Source organism: Megalobrama amblycephala, linkage group LG24 (assembly GCF_018812025.1).
Source record: "Megalobrama amblycephala isolate DHTTF-2021 linkage group LG24, ASM1881202v1, whole genome shotgun sequence".
Taxonomy (NCBI): Eukaryota; Metazoa; Chordata; class Actinopteri; order Cypriniformes; family Xenocyprididae; genus Megalobrama; species Megalobrama amblycephala.
The window spans coordinates 34746797-34770797 of record NC_063067.1 but is presented as its reverse complement, the minus strand read 5'-3'; the positions used below and the strand labels follow the sequence as shown (position 1 = coordinate 34770797).

Genomic DNA, 24001 nt, shown 5'->3' with positions numbered 1-24001 from the left:
GTGAACTGATTTAAATATGTTTTTAGTACATTAATGGATCTTGAGAGAGGAAATGTCATTGCTGTCAACGACATGAGGGCGAGTAATAAATGACATTATTTTCATTTTTATGTGAACTAACCCTTTAAAGCCCATTAAAGAGGAGAAAAAGTGAACAGCGTATTAATAAAACAACAAGAAAATGAAATCATTCAACTGCATATATATTAGTAAATCGTAATTACACTTTAATGCCTCGTTTAAAGGCTGAAACTTCAGCAAATGTCGCCTCCCTGCTGTGTCAATATTGAGAGTCAATGACAGCACCGTGATGACGCATGACATCCTTCCTGTGACGTCAGCAATGACACGTGTATTCAAGATGGCGGCGGCGATGGTGAGTACCGATGCTAAAGTGTCTTCTGTTTCTCTGTTTCACAAAAGGTTTAATTCCACACGGATGGAGGTGTCTTACTCTAAAGCATGTTGATTCGTTTTACTTCATGTGAGTGTGTCATATGATATGATCTGCTGTTTTCGCGCAGTGGATGCTGATTGGAAAGCAGCCGGCTAGCATTAACGCTTAGCAGGCAGCTAATCATCGAGTGTTTGCTAAGAGTGAGACTGAGTTAATGTCCTCATCTGATCTAAACCTGAAACACATGAAGCAGACCGCTGTGTTCACGGTACACAGCGTCAGATGATGGAGTCTGGATCTGTCAGTCAGTCAGGATAATGCGCTGCTTTAGCATTCACTGCCTCTCGCGTCAGAGCCAAGATGATGATGATGAAGAAGATGAAAAAGTGTTTAAAGCACAGCTGCTGTCTCAGTTCACTGCAGAATTCATTCATGTGTTCTGCTCTTGTCGGACGGCACTGTTTGTGATTGTGTTCTTTGACACTTGTGGACCGCTAAATTCAGTTTCGGTTTAACGTGAAGAGTTTACATACTATTTATGTGATTTTGTAAAGAATAATTGGTCGATGTCGAGTGATCAGGACCCCGACTGCATCTTATTACGTGGCAACTTACAAATGAAGTAAATAAATGGACATTAGGTTTTGATCTGATTGTAAATAATTTTATTTTGTGAGAAGAAAGTGTGCAAGTGTGATTCTGCTTAAAGTCTTAATGTGAATGATTTGTTTTTTACTTACTTTGACCTCGTAATGTTTAATCAGAATGTCATGACTGAAATCGGCAAACTGCCCTCTGGTGACGCATGCAGGACTTCTCCAATCACTGCTCAAACCCCGCCCCTTTCTTAAGATGTTTCAGGCTTTAGTCCCTGCTAGGGCTGCATGATTAATCGGACGATTAGAAAAAAACCCCATTGAAATCACGCTTAAACGTTTGGCTTAGTGCGATTATGAAATTGAAACGATTTCAAAACACTGCTTCATGAATCTTCTGAGCTTTATGAATCTTTTGTTTCGAATCAGTGATTCTCCTATCAAACGGCTAAACTGCTGAAATCACGTGACTTTGGCGCTCCGATTCACTGATAGTAATAAATTACATTATTTTCATTTTTGGGTAAACTAACCCTTCAACATCTTGTCCAATAAAAGACAACATTTGATGTTGAGATGATGAGGCTTCTTACACAGAATAATGCAGTCGTGTGTTTATTAGTCATGTTTAATCAATCAAAGCGTTTCAATCTTCTGTTTATTCAGCTACAGCTATATGAGACGTGTTATCTACTTCTGCGGCAGGGCATATTTGGAGTTTCTGCGCAAGAGCGCCCTCTGGCTTTCAGGTGGAGAATAGGGGTGTAACGATACGCTCAGGTCACGATACGGTACGTATCTCGATACGGAGTTCACGATACGATACGTATAACGATATTTTGAACAAAATGAAACTGAAATTCAAATAAGATTTATTAAAAAAACATGAACAAATTTCAATAATTTTCCTTGTTGTACATACAAGATCACATTTCAATAAAATAAATAAATATAAAATTTTAATAAAAACCTTCTGTATTCAAATTAACAGTTGAATAGGGCTGTCTGTCCCTGAAAAAAAATGTTAAATTTAACATGAACTTAGAATTATGAATAGGGGCCGTTCACATATCGCGTCTAAAAACGCGTGGAAGGCGCGGCCGCACCGCTTCTCCTTCTTTCCAAAGCGCTTGCGCTCCCGTGGCGTCGGTCGTTGCTATGCAACCATGAACTGAGCTCTCCAAGAGGATCAGGATGTTTCTGCAAAGGATAAATGATTTCTAGCCCTTGCATTAGTTTTACTACGAGATATATTGATGGAGATAAGATATAAAAACCACCATGTACAGCTATGATCAGCTGTTCGGCTGAGCTTTTGATGTTTTGTTACGGAAAGGCCATAGCTGATCGGTTGATTCTTGTCACACGACCTGCGGTGCGCTTGCGGCATTCTGAGAAGTTGAGAATTGCATGCGCGTCGCGACCGCGTTGATCCCATTATTGGCGCGCCTGCCGCGCCTACATTTGAAAATAATAACTGACTTGCACGCGGAAAAGACGCAATATGTGAACGGCCCCACAGAACTTCTTAAAGCAAAGCATCGCAAGCGTCTTTTGCTTTTCTGTGAGCACAGCTGTTCCTGTGCACTGCGGTGAAAGAAAGCCACGACGTTTCTCACGCGACCATGCAAGAGACTGACATGAGAAACGTTTAAACCTGCTTGCAAGATTCAATGTGTGCCCGAAACACTTACTGAACTAGAGAGCTGATTGAGACACACCATCTACGATAAATCGTTACACCCCTAATACTTATAGTAATTTAAAAATGTGGTAGCATTGGATCTGGACAGGAAGGATAACTCTGGGAGTTGGAAGGGGTGTGTCGCGATTCTGCCTTCTCACATCGCGATACAGGTTCGTGGACCTGCGTATCGCGATTTCGGTTTCATATCGCATATCGTTACAGCCCTAGTGGAGAAGCATTTACTACTGATCACAGAGCCGTAAAGCTCTGACAAGCTGAGCATAAAATAATCGTAGCCTTCGCCAAATCACACGCGGTTTAATCACGATAAATTATACAGCCCTAGTCCCTGTACAAAGTTTTTTCTTTTTTGATAACGTTTCAGTCAGAAGTGTGCAATAATACGGAACATCTGTTCTACTTCTGTTTAATCTCCACTTTTATGCATTTAATTTGGCAAACTCCACTATACTTCCACTCCATTTAGCTCACATAACCTGGTCTGGACCGCACAAATACACAGGCAAGAGTGATATAAATAGTGAAAAGATCCAGTGCTGTTGGACTTTAAAGGTGCTCTATGTAAGAGTGACAGCTAGTGGTTGAAATGGGTACTGCAGTCCAAATTCAAAATATTGTTTGCCTCGCGGGTTGCCAGTTTGAGGACACGCAACGGGAGCGAGCTCAATTGACATTGGCAGGCGAGGAGACTTACACACTGTAAGATAATTAGTTGAATTTTTGATTTATGATGAGCTGATATCGTGTTTTAGTATGCTCCCGTTCATAGAGATTTTTAGATGGATGCTGAGGATTTTTAGGTCGGGTAGAGTCTGCGTTCTCTGTCCCAGTTTGTTCACTGGCTTCCACGGCTACAATTCACTGCATGTGTTTTCCGCCAACTGGCAACCCAGGGTGGCAAAACTGGCAATGTGTGGTCTTGCACAGACCGAAACAAAAATAGACATTCTGACACGGAACGCACATTTCAAAGTAAAATAACTGGCTGTAGCAATGGTTTTCAGAGAAACTAGTATGTGAACGGAGCACATTTAATAAATATCTGCAAATACAAATTGTGGTATTTTTATGGTTTAGTACAGTCAAAAACTTACATACAGCACCTTTAACGGTGTAAAAATAGATAATGACCACAAACTGCTTATTTGGATGATGGTGGGACTGTTTATTCAGTTGCTGTATTGATATTGTTTGGAGGTTGTTTCAGATTCACATTGTTTTACCTGTTGAGGTGGTTTATGGATATATATATATATGTATATTTTTGTGTAAACATGTTTACTGTCAATGTGCTGTTTTTGTTCTGTAACAAGGTTATAGATAGGTAACTAAACATATTTGGCTTTGTGTGTCTCTTTTTGTGTGTTTGTAGGAGATGTGGGCACTGTTACTGGTGTCCACGCTGCCTTTAGTAACACCCTTTTATGTACCAGGGGTTGCGCCCATGAATTTCCACCAGAACAGCCCTGTCGAAATAAAGGTGAAGCATTTGCATTTTTACTCAGTCATAATTATTCCTTTCACTTAAAAGTAAATATAAAAAGCAGGCATACATTTTCCTGTTCATAGTTGTGTATTTTTTTACACTTTGACCCTAGTTCTAGAGCTGTTTACTCATATATTGACCCTGTTTTCCACACACACGTCTGCCCAGCACTTATCAATCTAGATACAGGCATCTGTATCTATCATTCATTCCACAGATTCCTTCTCCAAAGGTTTCTAGATTTGAGCTGTGGTGTTTCTAACATATACCTATGTTTAATTAACAGGCTGTGAAATTGACAAGCTCCAGAACCCAGCTGCCCTATGAGTACTACTCACTTCCCTTCTGTAAGCCTGAGAACATCGTCTACAAGGCAGAGAACCTCGGTACGTTGTCATCTCACTGCTGTCACACGTCTGACGTTTTTAAGCATAGCTACGTTACAGAAAACTTAAAAGCATAGTTCACACAAAAATGAAAATTCTGTCATTATTTATTCACCCTAAAGTTGTTCCAAACCTGTATGAATTTCTTTCTTCTGCTGAACACAAAGAAGAATATGGGAAACCAAACAGTTGATGGACCCCAATGACTTCCATAGTTACTCTACCATGGAAGTCAATCATCTGTTTGGTTACTGACATTCTTCAAAACATTTTTTTTGTATTCAGCACAACCATGCTGATGGGTGAATCTTGCAGTGAGAAGGTTGACTTATTACCTTCATGCTTCTCATTTTGATGATATGTGACCAGGTGAGGTGTTGCGAGGGGACCGTATCGTGAACACGCTCTACACGGTTCTCATGAACCTGGACAAGAAGTGTGAGGTGTTGTGTAAAAAGCCAGATAATCCCATCAAACTCACCGTGGAGGAGAGCAAGCTGCTAGCCGAGCGCATCCAAGAAGAGTACTATGTCCACCTGTGAGTCCTTCTTCTGCTGACAGCATTCCACATTCATGAGAGCACAACAATCTCCTGAAGTCTTGCACATTCGATGCAATGCATCAGTTTACACAATTTCCTTCTGCTCGTGTTTCATGAAAGAAACTCTATGCAAAGCTTTTTTCTTCCTGAAATGTTTATTTCAAATGTAGTACATCAAAAGTAAAATTTAAAATACACAACAACACAATTTGTTTCTCCGAGCTCCAAAGGCAGTGGAAAACACTTTTTTTTTTTTTTTTTTTTTTTTTTTTTTTGACTAATGTAATTTACAAAAAAAAAAAAAAATTATATACACTACAGTTCAAAAGTTTGGGGCCATTTTTTAAAAAATAACTTAATACTTATATTTAGCATTAAATTAATCAAACCCGGCAGTAAATACTTTTATATTGATACAAATATTTTTATATTAAATAAAAGATGTTTTTTGTCTATTCATTAGAGTCCTGAAAAAAATGTGCCATGGTTTCCACAGAAATATTAAGCAAAAAACTTGAGCATCAAATCAGCATATTAGAATTCAACTTTGACAACATAGGAATAAATTACAATTTAAAATGGCTGTTTTCTATTTAAATCCGTTTTAAAATGAAATAATATTTCACAATGTTATTGTTTTTATTGTTTTTGATCAAATAAATGCAGGTTTGCATTTCTTTCAAAAACATTAAAAGCTCACAGACTCCAAACTTTTGAATACAAAAATAGATGCTTAATATTCTAATTCATGCATATTTTCACCTCCTGTATAGTTAAAGCTGTCAGTAGTATTCTGATTAATAAGTCATGCGTATGAACAGCATTGCAGATAACCTCCCTGTGGCCACGCGGCTGGAGCTTTACCCAAACAAAGAGGAGGGAGCGGAAGAGGAGCAGAAGAAGGACACGCTGAAGGATATTCAGTTTGAGCATGGCTACAGGCTCGGCTTCACCGAAAATAACAAGGTAATAATGAAGGGCATCTCTTCACATCAGCGTAATTTTATGGCAGTCCAGAGATGTAGACAGTAAGCAATTAGTTCTGTTACCTCTCATTCAACCACTGTTCATCTATTTATTTGACATTGAATTCAATACATTACAATTGTGTCTGTCAGCTTACTATGGAAACAAATGGCTGTTGATTTCTATGTAAAAAAAATCTTATTGCATTTGGTGATGTCATTGTTTGTTCTTTTTCCTGATTGGTGGACACATGCTGTGTTGTTCCCTCCTGTAGTTCTATTTGCACAACCATCTGTCATTCATCCTGTACTACCACAAAGAAAAGGTGGAGGAGGACGCCGAACACAATTACAGAGTTGTACGTTTCGAGGTGATGCCGAAGAGCGTAAAATTAGAAGGTAAGCCACTAGTAATTCAGTGAAATTTGAAATTGCAAAAAATCTGGATAGATGCGTCCAACAACAGAAAAAAGCTATTCAGTAACATTTTACAATAAGGTTCATTAGTTGACATTAGTTAACTACTTTAACACTTTAACTACCTTCTACAGCATTTATTAATCTTCATTTCAACATTTACTAATACATTATTAAATTCAAATGTTGTATTTGTTAACATTAATGCACTGTGAACTAACATTAACAAACAATAAACAGCTGTATTTTTAACTAAAGTTATGTTGCTCGTTGTAAGTTACATTAAGTAACGTTAACAAATGAGACCTTATTGTAAAGTGTGCCCAACTTTTCTTTTGAATAACTTGGATTTCTGTCCAATTTTTATTTTAATTATTTTCCAGTTACGATTACACTGTTCTTCCTTGAAGTGTTGTCACTACAATAACATCTCAGCTCCATGAGTTTCATTTGTGCACACGTTTATATAAGTGTATATTAATACACTTGTTTGTTTCTATTTATTTTTACACTACCGTTCAAAAGTTTGCAGTCAGTATGAAATATAAAAATATATATATATATATATATATATTATTAGTACACATTAAATTGATCAAAAGAGGCAGTAAAGTAATTTATAATGTTACAAAAAATATTTTCAAATAAATGCTGTTCTTTTGAATTTTCTAAATCCTGAAAAAAATGTATCATGGTTTTCTTAAAAATGTTAATCAGCACAACTGTTTTCAGCATTGATAATAATCAGAAATGTTTCTTGAGCAGCAAATCAGCATATTAAAATGATTTCTGATGGAAGAGTAGACTGGAGTAATGATGCTGAAAATTCAGCTTTGCCATCACAGGAATAAATTACATTTAAAATATACAAATAGAAAACAGTTATTTTAAATTGTAATATTATTTCTCAATATTACTGTTTTTACTGAATTTTTGATCAAATAAGTGCAGCATTGGTGGGCCTAAGAGACGTTTGAATGGTAGTGTTTTTAGATATTTATATTTATTTAAATAATTTAATTTATATTATATAGTATGTTGAAAATATTTTCCTGCATGCATCTAAAAACACTGTCACCTTTGCATTAATTTTCCATTGTTTACTATCATTTCCTTCATTCTTCTCTCACGTTCTAGATATAAAAGCAGATGATCGAGGCACATGCACGTTGCCTGAAACGGTTGCCCCCGTCCCTCAGGAGATCGACCCATCCAAAGAGAACAGCATTCTCTTCACTTACTCTGTGCGCTGGGAGGTGAGACGCGTCGCCGCCTCCGTCAAGAAGTCTGCCCGTCTTGTTTGGTTCATAAATAGCCACTCTCTTCTTCTTTGCAGGAGAGTGAAGTGAAATGGGCGTCTCGCTGGGACACGTACCTCACCATGAGTGACGTGCAGATCCACTGGTTCTCCATCGTCAACTCCGTGGTCGTGGTGTTCTTTCTGTCAGGTGTGACTGATTTTCATCTTCATATGACTCTTGCCATTTGCAATGGCATCTAAGTAAGTGTTTGTCTGCAGGCATCCTGAGCATGATCATCATCAGGACGCTGAGGAAGGACATTGCCAACTACAACAGAGAAGATGACATTGTAAGATGACTGATTGGTCGCTTGCCTTCTGATATTCATCTCTTATATTATGTTGCCTCATTGCTTTCTCTCTTTTTTCTGTTGTTATAGGAGGACACAATGGAGGAATCTGGTTGGAAGAACGTCCATGGAGATGTGTTCCGCCCACCTCAGTATCCCATGATACTTAGCTCCCTGTTGGGATCTGGCATCCAGCTCTTCTGCATGATTCTCATTGTTATCTGTGAGTACACTGCTAAGTTTCTAGATTGACAACCGTATTTAAATGCGTGATTGAATCTGAAACTATGATGATTCAACGGTTTTTGCTCTGGTACCGACATTGGCACAGAGAACCACAAAATGTTACTGGTATTGGCACAGATTAGTACCGTCACACAACCAGCTCCAGAAAACTGCAGATTTCTACAGAATTTTCATAAAGTGCTACACGTCCCTTGCTTGTTGAATGTTCATTTATTAATGTTTTTTTGTCACGTGACTCATAAATACAATGAAACTGTGCATGTGTTGTAGTTGTGGCTATGCTGGGGATGTTGTCTCCATCCAGCCGAGGAGCTCTGATGACAACCGCCTGCTTCCTCTTCATGTTCATGGGGTAAATGCACAATAAAACACCAGATTTTGCAAATTCATATGCGTCTCTGTTCAAACTGTGTCATGTGTCATGTGTCTTGTCCTGCAGTTTGTTCGGAGGATACTTTGCAGGAAGACTGTACCGCACTCTTAAAGGCCACCGATGGAAGAAAGGGGCTTTCTGTGTGAGTACAAACTCTTGAAGCATTTGTTGCATCAAAATAATTGTGTTTGGAGATTACACTGGCTGACAGAATAAGAAATAAAAGACGTTGTGTGTGTGTGTGTGTGTGTGTCCTTCTAGACGGCAACTCTGTACCCAGCTGTCGTCTTCAGCCTCTGTTTTGTTCTGAACTGTTTCATCTGGGGAGAGCACTCTTCTGGCGCTGTGAGTATCTTCATTTGCTTCACAAGAAATGTGTATTATTATTATTATCAATGACGAAAACAGTTGTGCTGCTGAAAACCATGATACATTTTTTTTTTCAGGATTCTTTAATGAATAGAATTGTTAGAAATAACAGCATTTATTTGTATTAGAAATCTGTTGACAATATAGCGTCTTTACTGTCACTTTTAATCAATTTAATTAGTGTAAACTAACATTAAACAATAAACAGCTGTATTTTTAACTGATGTTAACAAAGATTAACAAATATGTTACTCGTTGTAAGTTACATTAAGTAATGTTAACAAATGAGACCTTATTGTAAAGTGTGACCAGCTTTTCTTTTGAATAACTTGGATTTCTGTCCAATCTTTATTTTAATTATTTTTCAGTTACGATTACACTGTTCTTCCTTGAAGTGTTGTCACTACAATAACATCCTTGAAGAACAGTGTCACTTTTAATCAATTTAATGCATCTTTGCTGAATAAAAGTCCCCCTGTAGTCAATAATTGTATCTTTGATCAGCAAAATGACACATTTAAATGTTTTTCCTGTGAAAAAAATTCTTCATGCCTTAAAATAGCTTGAATGTAACTCTACACCGTTGCCTCATTTATATACACGCCTCATGAATATGCAAATTAGCCCCGCCTCCACTCGCTCACACCTGTTCAGATCCACTCGGTCAACTTACTGCACAATAGTATCGCTCTTTACAACATCGGACGAATGTCGGTAATTAATATGATTAGCCTTTTGTTATCAAACAGCTAATAATCAGCATCGCTCTGAAGTTTGAACAGCTCAGAACGTCAGTGAAAGGCATATAGTTCATAATAATATACATCATACACCCGCTATATTGCTAAATCTACCCGATATTTTCACATCAACAGAAAAATATACCGGGATAACCCGTCTTCTCTTGAGACTCCCCCTCTTAAAGCCCGCCCGCACGTTGACGTGATTGGTTACAAGGTAGTTTGTGACGTCACAGACACCGGCGATTTCAAACTGCGTCTTTTTTTCACTGCAGGTTTAAGGAGAAAATCCTCAGCAGTGATGTTGACATATGAATTTGCACATGGTTTGTCTTAAAGCATATTAAAAACACAACACAGACATATAAACAACAATTTAATTTCTGAAAAACATAAGACTATTATCTATACGTCAGTAACTGCTATTGATGATGGATTCACTCGGTAAAGGCTGATTTAAACTCTATTCGAACAATAATGTGTGATTCAGTCAAAGAACAGCTGTTCGTTTCAGTCACATTGAATGCTCCACCAAGCAACTTCCTCTTACTGAGCTTGAATGTTCTTGGAAACTGACTGCCACCTCTCACTTTCACATATTTCAGGTTCCTTTCACTACAATGCTGGCTCTGTTGTGTATGTGGTTTGGTATTTCTATGCCTCTCGTGTACCTGGGCTACTATTTCGGTTTCCGGAAACAACCGTACGACAATCCGGTTCGTACCAATCAGATCCCCCGACAGGTCCCTGAGCAGCGCTGGTACATGAACAAGTTTGTCGGGTACGTGACGCTCTCTGTATGGTCTTTGTTAGCCTGTGAACAGGTGATTAGCAGTGCATGCTTAATGGGATTGTATTGCTCTCTCCATTTAGCATCCTGATGGCGGGAATCCTGCCGTTTGGCGCCATGTTTATCGAGCTTTTCTTCATCTTTAGTGTAAGTTTAACCAAACACACACAGTTTATGAGTGTGTATATCCAGTATGACGTTGTAAATGTACTCATCTGTTGATGTCTATGAATATATAAGCTCATTGTGGTGTGTTATACTCTTTTATAGGCTATCTGGGAAAACCAGTTTTATTACCTGTTTGGCTTCCTGTTCCTTGTCTTCATAATTCTTGTTGTTTCCTGCTCTCAAATCAGCATCGTGATGGTGTACTTCCAGCTTTGTGCAGAGGTGGGTGTATGATCATTCGTTTAGTCGTTTAGTAATTAACAGCAGTAAATATTTGTACAGTAATACATTAATCAAAACAGCACAGGTGTAATAATAATAATACAGGTCCGATGTAATTCTTACATTACCACACATCCACTCTTAAGAACTTCTCTAGATATCATTTTGACCCTCTTGTGTGTCAGAGTGCTGCTGTGTGTCTTTATTTGGTGTCCATAATCTTCAACAATCTCTCTGTCCATACAAATTCACTCACCGCTCCGGAAGATAAATAGGCAAATATTAAGAGTTATGATAACAAAAGTAAAGGTCACTTCATTTGAATGGCCACTAAGCATGCTAAATCATCTCTGACAGATGGCATTGGTGTCCCCCTCAGTCCGGTAGAACCTGAACAGAGCTCGCTCACTGTCAGTAGACATTGATTAAACACCTGTCAATCATTGTGGCTCCTCCCCCTACAGGACTATCGATGGTGGTGGAGGACGTTTCTCGTGTCCGGAGGTTCTGCCTTTTATGTCCTAGTCTATGCTGTTTTCTATTTTGTCAATAAGGTAACTATCTTTACAGTATACCTCTTTTATTTACCGCAGTGTCTTTCCTATTCAGCTCCTTAAGATTTTTTTTTTTTTTTTTTTTTTGGTAATTTTTTGGTAATTTACAACATTATTTTGGGCTTGAACTGGTATGAACTGTAGACTAGATTCAGTCCCACTGTATACAGTATTTAGACCAAGTCTGCTGTTTTCTTATCACAAAACTACACAAACACACACACACACACACACACTAGGGATTTTATGTAGCTTTTATTGTCTATGAATAATATATTTTAAAGGGGTCATGAACTGCGTTGTTTTATTGTTTTATAATGTTTCCTGCGGTGCACTTATAATGTTAATATGCATTTTACATCAAAAAATGTCATAATTTAGAGATAAAAGGCATTTTTCCGACCCTGATTTTATCCTCTGATTTAAGTGCTCTGTTTTAAGGGGCGTGTCTGCTGTGAGACTTCAGTGTAAACACCCACTGCTGTGATTGGCTGTCATCTTTGCATATGAAATAGCCAAATATTACTCTCTCTTTTAGGACGTTTGTACTGTTACAGCTCTCAAGGTTAACTTATCGTGAAAAGATCGTTTAGATCTATGGCATCAGCTAAAAATAAAACGGGAGTTTTGGCACAAGAGCTCAGTCGCTGATAAACTCGCGCTGTTTGATTGACAGCTCCAGTGATTGTAAAGGAAGCGTTCTTCTTTATATAATTTAATCACAGTTTAAATAACAGATTATTTTCATCCTACTAAGAGAAACAAGGTGAAGTTGAGCTTTTAGTCGCTGGTTTGATTTACTGACACACAGACAAAGATCATCTGACTGTACATGAATCATTAATATCAGATCAGGCATTAGAATGAACACAGTTACTGACATGTTGTTGCATTACTGTCGAGTCCGTATCGTAAAACTCTGTTTGCGCTGAAATGCGATTGATTTATCAAAGAATCCACAGTGAAATGAACCGAATACAAATAAATAAAGCTCAACTGAGACATTCACATTGATGAAAATAAATAACCATATTCCTGCATTAGGATCCTTTGAAAGGTAATGTTATTTCAGTCCTGTATCGCTCTTCTCTCCTCCTCATCTCACTGACACACCAGTGGGCGGGGCTAACGCTGCACTGATGGAGTAGGCGTTGATTTCTTCTGCGGAGGCGGAGTTTCACATATCATTAGACACATTCCAGGATCAGTCGTTCAATGGGTCTGGTGTCAATAAAAGCTGTTTTTGGACTAACAAGGACGTTTTTCAGTCCTGAAACTTGCAGGATATTCTTACAGTACGATGACCTCTTATATATCAAAAGCTCAAGGAAAAGCCTATTTCTCAGTTCATGACCTCTTTAAATAATAAATGCATAATTGGGGGCTTATTTACATTTTCAGTAATCTTCTGAAGCAAAATCAAACTAGACAAGGTTCATCTGAAAAAAAAAAGAAGTCTCAGTCTCGTATTGTGTGTGTGTGTGTGTGTGTGTGTGTGTGTGTGTATACACTGCCCTCCAAAAGTTTGGAAACACCCCTGGCAAAGTGTGGTTTTGGATGATATCAGCATAAATCTTGATCATTTTTTGGTGCAAATACATTACAGTAACTTGACATTATCATTGAAGACCACCTGTTTAAACTGTTTATGTAAGAAAATATGTTTTCGTAGTTTGTGTTGTCCCTTATCAGTGCAAAATTATCACAAATTAAAGTTTAAAGTTTAAAAATTATTTATATACCATTCAAAAGTTTAAAGTCAGTCCGATTTTTTTGAAAGACGTCTCTTCTGCTCACCAAGGCTGTTTTTATTTGTTCAAAATTACAGTAAAAACAGTAACATTGTAAAATATTATTACAATTTAAAATAATTTTTGTATTTTAATATATTTAAAATGTAATTTTCAGCAGCCATTTTCTTCATTCTTTAGCGTCACATGATCCTTCAGAAATTATTCTGATATGCTGTTTTGCTGCAAGAAACGATTATTAAACAGTTACGCTGCTTCATGTTTTTGTGGAAACAAATACATTTTTTAAGGAATCTTTCATGTATAGAAAATTCAAACGAACAGCATTTATTTGAAATAATCTTTGGTGACATTATACAGGTTTTTTGCTGTCATTTGTTATCTGAACAGGACCCATTACATACAATTTAACGTTTGAAAAATTCAGTATTTTGTATTTGGCTTATTTGCTCAACCAGTAGTGTTGAGGGGCGGGGCTACCATTTTATCCAACCAATGGAAGATGGACTGCCCGTCTTTCATAGTAATAGAGCACAAATGAAACCTGTGAACTATTTATATTAAAGTGCTTTGGAGCTAAAAAAACAAGAGATACAGTTTCAATAAAAATAGTTTGACATGTTCTAGTTAAATTAAGCCGAAGATTAAATTTTGCATGACTAGTCAATGTTTGTCCAATTGCACACTTGTCTCATTGTTTTGTTGTACTCGACATTTACATGCTCGTCTCTTTCTCCCTCCCTCAGCTGGACATTGTGGAGTTCATCCCCTCTCTGCTGTATTTCGGCTACACAGCCCTGATGGTTTTGTCTTTCTGGCTGCTAACGGGAACGATTGGTTTCTACGCCGCATACGTGTTCATACGGAAAATTTACGCCGCGGTCAAAATAGACTGAAATGTGTCTTTCAGTTTTTGTTTCCTTTTTTTTTTTCTGTTTTGTGAAGCAAGCACTGATGTGTGTGAATTGCTGGCGTGAGGTGCAGCAGCGCCCCCCTGTGGATTGGAGGAATGAACAGCGATGTGTTTTGTACACCTTTCTGTCCTGCTCTCTCTGCCTCAGCAAAGATGTAGAGAAACAACATGAACAGTTCCATTTTTAATGTCTGTATATCCTTTTGCACACACAACATGGGCCAAAGTGTGTCGATTGTTTTCTCTTTGTGTTTGGGTGGGGATGTTGGATTTTTGGGCTGGGTCTCATCCTTTTGAAGACATTGAGGTTTAATTGCATATTATATCATTTTACAAAATAACTTTGTGTCCTTTTAATATAACGTTTAATTTCAACTTGTTCCCATGTCTTTGATTCAGAACGGAGTGCTTGTTGTCTCGAGGTGTGTGCGCGTTTGTGTGAATGTGTGGTCACTTTGTGGTCATTGTGATGGCATGGATTGGAATTATGGGATGTAAAGACATGAGGCAAGGACATTAAAAAAAGAAGTAGACTTCTTCCTTCTGTTTCCTCGTGCTTGCTGGTCATTAGACCTAAAAGATGATGCAGTATCGCTCTTTCTGTTCATTTGTTCCTTGCCATTGAGAAAAAAATGTCTGCTTTTTATAGTCACGCTTAGAGTTTTCATTTTAACAACAGATACATTTCAAAGACTACAGTTTATAAGCATATTCCCACTCCACAACACAGAACAAGTCATTTTTTTCTGTTAAAAATCGTTCTCTCATGCCTTGGATGGTGGTACGTCACCCATGGACTGTTGCTGTAGCTACAAACGGGTGGATTTACCCCAAAATGCAACCGTATCATCACTAGTTTGTGCCGTGCCCAGCAGGTAGCAGAATGTTTGCTTGCATCCATGGTGCTTTTTTAGATTTGTCATCATTTTTAAGTCCCTCAAAATACAATATTTGGATCCAAATTCTGAGCTAAAGTGAATCAGCTGCAAGATTCAGTATTTTAAAACACTATAGCAAAATCTTCTTCTGCATTCGGACCGGCCTCTTCTTCGTTTGTCGTCGTCATGCGCGTTGATCAGTTTTTGGTCCGGTGGATTCTGAATTCACAGGTGACTTTATGAATAAATGCAAGGACTACAGAATATATTTTCTACAGAAGTACTTTATTCTGCCTGTTGCGTGGGGTCGATGGGTCTGTGTGTGTTCATGGTGTAAATACGGTGCTTTATATTGTTGCATTTTAGGGGTTTTTTGTGGAGCTGTTTGTCCAATTATGTCTTTGTTTTAGGCAAAAGCATGTTAATTTTACTTTATGAATCAATCTTTCCCTTTCTCCTTTAAGAATGTCCATTTATAATGTATAAAACAATAAAAGTGCCAATATGTTGACATTTGAAACGCCGTCCAGGTTTTGTCGAGAACGTTGTTCGCTCACCATGTGACCATTTTCTGCACTTCGGCCATTCTCAGATGGTTTTTCTCAGAAGAGTAGGAAGTCGGAGCTTTAGCTGTTCTTGGAATGCAAGACAAGACTGTAAAACCTCAAATTCCTCCAGATTTAAGTCATTTTCACATGAGAAATTATGTATTGTTGGTGGGAATTTTGGGCCTAAAACAACTCTTTGAGATGTGAAAGTATAGGTTTGAGATCTGCTTTATAATTAAGCCTGGCTATAGCTCAGTTTTTTATTACTTGGACCGGTGCCGTTCTTGTCTTTTCATTTGTGCGCTGTGGTGTGGTTTCCTGTTCTGGCTGTACGGTATGCGAATGGCAGTTTTCAGCCATAACCGTGCAGCCCGTTTCTTCTCGCACCCTCTCCCATCGCTGCAGACAGGAAATCAAAGGCTTAAAAAAAGGACGCCAGAAATATGAAACCGTGGGTTTGTCTTTTAATCATTTTAACATAACACATTACAAGTCAAATGGTACAATGTACTGTACAATAAGTAAATAGGTTTGTTGTAATGTCATCTCTTTGGATCAACCAATATACAAATCTGTCAACTTTACAATGCAGCAACTGACCGCAGGTGAGCTGTGTAACAAAAAAAGCGCACTGTTTGTTCGTCCTGTCAATCATCATCATCATCATCTCCATGTTATATAAAATAGTGTACGGATGAATATTCCTTTTTTTAGTTTTCACTTTTTTTCCAGAAGTCGTGGTAATAAGCAAGTACTAAAAATAAAACGACTATATTGCTAAACAAGTTAGATAAAAAGCTTGGAATGCAAGACTTACGATAAGCTAAAATATATCAAACTACAAGTGGATTTTGTCCTCTGCGGACGTACCCATTTTCTCACTAAAAGCTGGAAGAGCATTTTATTGAATCATTTTTCCTTTTCTTAAAAGTCGGATTGCCCTAGCTTGGTTACCTCATCGTTTCCCTTAACATGTTTTTGTTATAGGCACCAACTAGTATTGTGGGAACAAAAGGACAAGTGCATTGCTACAGGAGAGGAAAAGAACCATTGTAACTTGGTTAACCTGACTAATTCTACTTCTGAATGTCTGTTGCTGAATATTGCTGGTATTCTGAGAAAGAAAGAAAGAAAAAACAACCTACAATCAGATGCTGAGCTCCACCTATCCACAGGCAGTTATTATATAAAACTTCATTTAAACCAAAAGTGCTTTTTGGGGGGGCAGAGAAGCTGGAGGAAATCTCACAGCAGCCAAACCTGATATTATTATTATTATTATTACTAATGTTGATTGAAAACGCCTCAGTCATAGATGGAGCTGGAAATGGTTTCTCGTTTGTTTGTGGCGATGATGATTTTGTCAAGTTTCAGACACTAAGCATGTTACTCTAACAACATCTATTTTAAGATTAAATGACTTCCTCGAATGTATGACAAGACGACGTGGGGAAAATGGCCAATGCAGTTAATATTAGTGAAAATCTATCTAAAATACTGTTACTCTTTTGGAGAAAGGAGAAAAACAACAATTACATAAAGATGAATAAACTCTACACATCAAACTAATGGCACATACAAGATCAAATACAAAATTAATAACATACAAACATACAAGGCTGAAAAATACTCTTTTTAAAGGTTTAAAAGTGCTAGAATTCAGATCAGCTCACAGAAAACCCGGGGAGGACAAACTCAAAAATTGCCAAAAGCTTTCTTTTGTTCTGTTAAACATAGTTACTCCAGTTTCTTAAAAATAAATTACTTTTTGATAGCTCAAAGGGTTAGTTCACCCAAAAATGAATTTCAGTCATTAATCACTCATGTCGTTCCACAACTGTAAGACCTTCGTTCATCTTCACAACACAAATTAAGATATTTTTGATGAAATCTGAAGGTTTCTGATCCACACATTTGACGTCCAGAAGGTAGTTTGGTTAACACGGTTAAAATAGTCAGCGTGACTGCAGTGGTTCAACCTCAATGTTATGAAGCGACAAGAATACTTTTTGTGTGCAAAAACAAAACAAGCTTCCTTGTTTACATCTGAATGCCGGCTCATTATTGGCCGGAATCCGTGTCAGCTTCACATGCATGCGTCATGCTGATCACGTGACCAGCTTCGGCCAATACTGAGTTGGCGTTCGGACGTAAACAAGGAAGCCTGCACTGAGTTCACTACGTATGAAAACAGTTCAAATTGTTGAATAAAGTCATTATTTTTGTTTTGTTTTTGCACACAAAAAGTATTCTCATCGCTTCAGAACATTGAGGTTGAGCCACTGCAATCACGCAGTGATGCCACTATGTGTGGATCCGATACCTTCAGATTTCATCAAAAATATCTTAATATGTGTTCTGAAGATGAACAAAGTGGAACGACATGAGGGAGAGTAATTAATGACAGAAATTTCATTTTCGGGTGAACTAACCCTTTCAGCTTCAAATTCCAATTTTTAAAAATAATTCGATTTCATAAATTTGTCTGTACACATTCATTGCATTTTAAAGGACATTTTTAATTCCTCTAACTTTTTAATTAAATTAAAAAATGTCTTTTTGGACAAAAGTCCATTAATGACCTTTTTATAAATGAATATGAGAGTAGAACGTCGGGACAACTTAATATTTTTGGCTTCGTTATGAAACGATTATTTTAAGTAAACAAAACTAACTCAATTAGTCCTTAAGTAGCAATTGTGCAAAAAGAAGTTTCTTCTCCCCAGGTTTTTGGTATGAAAAACAAATAAATGAGGTGATGCGTTGTGCTGTTTTGAGGTCCTGTTTCAACAAACAGAAAATAATATAATGACAAAACGACTAGGCAATATCCCAATCAAATGTCCCATGCTTTGAATGTCAAAGACCAGGCTGGTGACTTCTTTGTGTCTCTTTTCAGACCCTTTCATAAAATGTTCATTCGAATCAAAGCAGCTGAAAAACAGAGAAAACGGACAGACAGTTCACGTGTACTACTGTGCATGTTTTCTGCTAAACGATCATTTGCAGTTTAAAATGTTTCCAGAGTGGTCTATGGTTGCTGGCAACCACAGCACAAAGAGCAGCATAATATTGTTTCGTCTTAGTTTTGCAATGTGGCCTTTTTACCTTTCTATTGTCTTTCCTGCTTGTGAGATTCACATTCACTATAAACGCAGATGCGGACACAGAATAGATTAACCCAAAGGGATGAGGAGAAGAGAGAGAGAGAGAGAAGTACATCTGTTTGTATCAGGCACTGCTTTCACTGCTGGTACGTTGATCATCTGTTTCTTTACACACATGGCCATTGGTAATGAATGATTATTTGGTAAGAACTTGTGCAGTCCACTTGCTGGGAAATGGCAACTTATAAGAGATTATATGACAAAACCCCTCTAAAGTCCTGTTTTTGTAATATTAAAATGAACCTACAGCAACTGGAATCGTGGTTTCAGACATTTCAGTGTGATGGTGCAAATTATAATGGAGGTTAAAAACTGTACAACCAAACACACCAATAGACAGCATCAGTCAGGTCTGATCGAATACTGAGAATAAAAAACGCAAACTGAAACCTGGATCACATTATGGGCCTCTAGTACATGCTCTAAAGATTAAAGACTAGTCCATTCTACTGGATTATGCCACTATTAGTCTATTATATGCAGGTAAAATCCCACCTTATTCATCTCCTTTGACTCACATGGAAAAACAAGGAACGGGAAAAGCTATAGGGAAACGCTAATACTTCATCCATTTTGTTCAATATGATGCAAGATACATAATTATGTAAACCTGCTAGACATTTTTTTTTTTTTAAAAATCCATCAGCAATTTTTAATACAACTATCTAAATTACAAAATAGACTGAAAAAGAAGCAATTATAATATATATTTTTTGATGTGGTACTTCGTACACTGCAAAAAAATATTCTTGTTTTTGTTTTGTCTTTTTTCCATTCACATATATCAGGGTTATCATAATGTATGTCTCTCTCTAAAATAAAAACCTGCTTAAAATACTTTTTTTCTTAATATATATATATATATATATATATATAGGATCTGGAAGTGAGATATTGTTGCGCCACGGAGACTTAAAATTAGTGCTGGAAGGAGGAAAACCATTTCGAGACTCGGAGAGCAGTTGAGTATTCCAAGATACTTGATGGTTGTTTGAACTTTGTGTGTGTGTGTGTGTGTGTGTGTCTCTTTACAGGAAGCGTGAAGGTAGAGTGGGAAAAAGGGAGGGGATTTCAGTGGGTCATCTTGCAACCCAAAGAGGTCAAGTGCCTTCTGCTGTAAACAAAGTGCTTCTTTTGAGAAAAATTGTAAACCTGTAAGATTTTAACGTAAAAATTATTTTGCTTTAGTTCTGTCAGTGGTCACATTGTACCAAATGAACAAACTGTGCAGTTTTTACCCTCTTTGCCTTTCTATTTTCAGTCCCTTCTCTCACATAAAAACTAGTTACTGACCATTCCAACACGTGTAAATTTGTATTAACACAAAAAAAGCGGATATTTTCATCTAATCACATACACTGCATTATTTTTTTTTAAACTGCTTTTGAAATTCAGATGTGATTTGGTGATGATAATTACTTGATTGAGTCTTAAATTTGCGATATATATATATATAAAAACTAGATTTGGAATAATAACCAATTTCACTCCTTCATTCCTTCACTAATTCTTCCACTCCTGGCCATGAAGACGGTTTTAGTTTAAGGGCAAGCAACTATTACCTGACTTTAAGTCAGGTCTCACATTTGGAAAAGAAAACAAAATTCATATAAATCACTTCAAACTAGTCTTTCAGAGTCTCAAAGACTGATTATCTTTTCTACATTAATCTTTTCCTTTTTCTACTCATATTATTACTTTATAAAGTATGCAGTACCATGCCTTAAGGCCTACTGATGCTGCTGTTTAACTACGAAATTGTAGGACAGGGGATGGTGGGAGAGGTTCAAAAGGGTATTTAAAAAAATCATAGCTAAATTCAGACAGCCTAAATAAAAGCTCCATGATATTTCATATGCTTGTTTTCCTCCAGGCTCATTAAAAAGCTGTTGTGCGCTTTTGTTAAGGCTTCTATGTGTTCAAGTGTTCTGTTTCCCCACACCTATGGGGAGCACTAATGCTCCTCTGCCCTGAGCCCCTGTGACAGGCCAGGCTGGTGTGGGGACCTCATTGAAAGGCCTGGTGAAAGCGAGGCAGAGTGGTCGTACTGAGGCTAGAGCTGAACACTGGTGGGAGTGGGTGCAGAGGCCCAAGACCGAGCCCCCCTGGCTGCTCCTGAGGTTGAGGTTGCAAAGAGGTAAGAGGCACTGCAGCTGTGGCCGAGGCAGCGTGTGGTTCGGCAGCATGCGAAGACGCTGACGACAATGAGGAAGAAGAAACGGTGGAGGTGGTGGAGTAACCCATTACCAGTCCTCCTGAACTCATGGGGGCGCTATAGGGTGGCAGATTTAGTGGAATAAAGCCCAGCAGGTGAGAAAAGTCCATGTTAGCAGCACACAAAGACTCAGCAATGACGGCGGGGCTCTTGGACATGAGGGGGTCCCCGCAAAGGTCATCCGACAATCCCACCGGAGGTTCCAAACCCTCCTTATTGGGCGAAGCTGCTGAGTGAGGGTCAGCAGAGGGTGGCGGAGGAACTGGGAGTCCACTCTGAAGATCCATCAGGAAACTCTCCATCTCCACCTTCAGGGGCTTCTCCAGCAAGTATGAGGTAGATCCGAGCTGGTACTTGGGCGGTGGCTGTGGGTGCTGCTGTTGCTGGTTCTGCAGGGGAGGCTGCTGCTGGTGTGAAGGTGGGGAGTGGTGGTGATGGTGAGGATGGTGATGATGATGATGATGATGTGGGTGATGGTGGTGCAGCGATGACGGAGGTTCCATATGGCAGCCCATCCCCATGGCAGTGGATAAAGTCCCAGGAACCAGTGAGTGATGGTGGCCCACACCCGGATTGGACATGGCCTGGAGATGATGAGGGTTGTACATGCCCATGGGAAAAGGGGTGGCACCGTGGAAAGGCTTTGCCATCATCGAGTCCTTGGTAGGTCCCATGCTACACATCATAGGGCTTATTTCTTCTTTCACAGCACAAGGTGGAGAACCGGACCCAAGTAAACCCAACATATCCGGAGGTTCCGTCTTGATCTTCAGCAGCTCCTGCGAGTGACTCTTCTTGACGTGTCGCGTCAGATGGTCCTTCCGCCCGAAACGTTGGGCACAGTACTGGCACAGGAAGTCTTTGCGTCCCGTGTGTACCACCATGTGTCGGCGAACATCCTTTCGTGTGTAGAAGCGACGATCACAGTGGTCACAGGGGTGTTTCTTCTCCTTGGCTCCACCTGAAGACTTGCCTGAGTGGCTCTTGAGGTGCTCCAAGAGTGCAGGCGTGCTCTCGTAGCTTTGCAAGCACACCTTACAGGTAAGATCACCGGCTGTGGCTGAGTGCATAGCCATGTGGCGCTTGTAGCCCAGCTTTGTGTTATAGTGTTTGCCACACTCCTCGCACTTAAAGGCCTCTTTGTTGGGGTCGTGAGTCTGCAGGTGGTTTTTCAGGTGATCTTTGCGGTGAAACATCTTTTCACAAAACGAGCACTGGTGAGTCTTCTGTGGGGAGTGTGTGGCCATATGCCTACAAAAGAAGACAAAGACCACCTTTAGCTAAAGACACATTGGAAATTTCTGTTGAACTAACTGAAACATTGTATGTTCATGAGTTCATGTCAGACTGCAGGGGGACCCTCTAAAGCTGGAGTGTCTACTTCTCCCGGAGGCCCACCTTCCAGCCTAGTTTAGCTCCAAACTCCTCCAACACACGTGCCTGGAATCTCTAGTAATCCTAAAGACCCTAATTAGCCTGTTCAGGTGTGTTTAATTATAGTTGGAGATAAACTCTGCAAGAAGTTGGTCCTCCAGTAGCTGGGTTAGACACCCCTGCTCTCAAGTATAAACTACTTTACCAAGGGTGTCCAACCCTGCTACTGGATTGCAGATGTCCAGCAGAGTTTAGCTCCAGTTGGGGTAGTTGCAGCCTAATGCATTGGTTCTCAAACCTGTCCTGGAGGACCCCCAGCCCTGCACATTTTGTATGTGTCCCTATATCTGACACACCCACTTCAGGTCTCTACTAATGAGCTCATGAGTTGAATCAGGTGTGATAAATGAGGGAGACTTTGGGGGTACTCCAGGACAGGTTTGAGAGTCGGACTTGGAAATGTAGGTAGAGAGAGTGAATGAACAGCGCTCTCATTACCCACAACTGAGGTGCCCTTGATCAAGGCTCCTAACCCCCAATCGCTCCCTGGGCACCGCAGCAAAAATGTCTGCCCACTGCTCCGGGTGTGTGCTCACAGTGTGTGTGCACTTGGATGGGTGAAACGGAGAGCACAAATTCTGAGTATGGGACACCATACTTGGCTATGTGTCACGTCACTTTCAACACACCTGCCTGGACATTTCTAGTAGCATAACGCTGCAGTACGCAGGGAAGGAGACCAAAGTCAGTTTTTTTAAATGGATGTCAATGGAGGAGAGAGGCTTCACTAACTGGTTTTGTGGGAAAACAGCTTATCATTTAATGAAATGACAGCCTATCAGCTAATCTTGTTTGCCATTAAACATTCATTTTGGATTGATCCATTTTAAGAGTTTACCCCAAAAATAAATGCTGTTTTATAAGAGAACTTACAGACAATTTTGTGACAGGTATGATTCAGTTTATGGCACTTCTCATTCATTTCTATGGTGTCGGCAAACAGTGATTGACTGTCGCACAAATCTGACAGAAATTCAATGACGTCAAGGCTGTAATGTGATTGCTTATCAAGGCACACGTGGCTCAAGTTACGCTTTCTCCAAATGGTAGAGCCACGGACCCTGCTATCTTCCAATAATAAGACAATGGCTATGACCGAAAGGTAGCTTGGCTGACTTGTTGCTGACTTGTGACCACCAACTGCAACTTTCAGATGTCCTCTTTAATGTTTAGCTAAACTGTCACAGATTGAAAAGCACAGGATTGTGGAATATCAAAGGCAGCGAAGGATACATCTATGCTGCCTTCGAAAATCGATCAGATGAAGGTATCTCAGGAGACAGGAAGTGAAGCTAGCATTGGATTCAGACGTGCCTTGATGCCTTCCTACCTTGAAGGCAGCATTTTTCAGCTTTTCGGATACCTGCCCTAAGGACTTTGATTGGCTTGTTCAGGTGTGGTTAATTAGGGTTGGAGCTAAACACTGCATGACAGTGGCCCTTCCAGGAACAGGATGAAGAGTGCAGCCAATGCAACTGATGTAATCAATTAAGATTACACTGAATATAGATAAGGAGCGTTTGGATCAGAAACAAATCTTAAGGCCT

General features: G+C 39.0%; 2 protein-coding genes across 5 annotated transcripts in view; one reads left to right on the top strand and one right to left on the bottom strand.

The window, feature by feature from the left end:
- Positions 1-231: 231 nt before the first annotated feature.
- On the top strand, positions 232-14752 carry tm9sf4 (transmembrane 9 superfamily protein member 4). 3 transcript variants are annotated; one of them, XM_048178849.1, is made up of 18 exons: positions 232-376; positions 4074-4181; positions 4474-4573; positions 4943-5111; positions 5936-6080; positions 6355-6478; positions 7634-7752; positions 7833-7944; positions 8016-8086; positions 8177-8309; positions 8603-8684; positions 8772-8847; positions 8967-9050; positions 10420-10595; positions 10688-10751; positions 10875-10994; positions 11459-11548; positions 14046-14752. In XM_048178849.1, the coding sequence occupies exons 1-18, from the start codon at positions 311-313 to the stop codon at positions 14193-14195; spliced, it is 1989 nt and encodes a 662-aa protein (XP_048034806.1). In that variant the 5' UTR covers positions 232-310; the 3' UTR covers positions 14196-14752. The 3 variants fall into 3 exon arrangements, with proteins under 3 accessions (XP_048034806.1, XP_048034807.1, XP_048034808.1); XM_048178850.1 differs by lacking the exon at positions 232-376 and adding an exon at positions 399-484; XM_048178851.1 differs by lacking the exon at positions 232-376 and adding an exon at positions 1762-1784.
- Positions 14753-16085: 1333 nt separating this feature from the next.
- Positions 16086-24001, bottom strand: part of plagl2 (pleiomorphic adenoma gene-like 2) — a 56382-nt gene continuing 48466 nt past the window's right edge. For both annotated transcript variants that reach the window (XM_048178852.1, XM_048178853.1), the window contains exon 4: positions 16086-22271. In XM_048178852.1, coding sequence (XP_048034809.1) covers positions 20813-22271 — 1459 coding nt within the window. In that variant the 3' untranslated portion in view covers positions 16086-20812. The remainder of the gene's footprint in view (positions 22272-24001) is intronic.

Coding starts and splice junctions, on each gene's coding strand:
- tm9sf4 (XM_048178849.1), top strand. CDS start 311: ATGACGCATGACATCCTTCCTGTGACGTCAGCAATGACACGTGTATTC. Junction 6,479..7,633: donor GAAGAGCGTAAAATTAGAAG/GTAAGCCACTAG, acceptor CTCACGTTCTAG/ATATAAAAGCAGATGATCGA. Junction 7,945..8,015: donor CGTGGTGTTCTTTCTGTCAG/GTGTGACTGATT, acceptor GTTTGTCTGCAG/GCATCCTGAGCATGATCATC.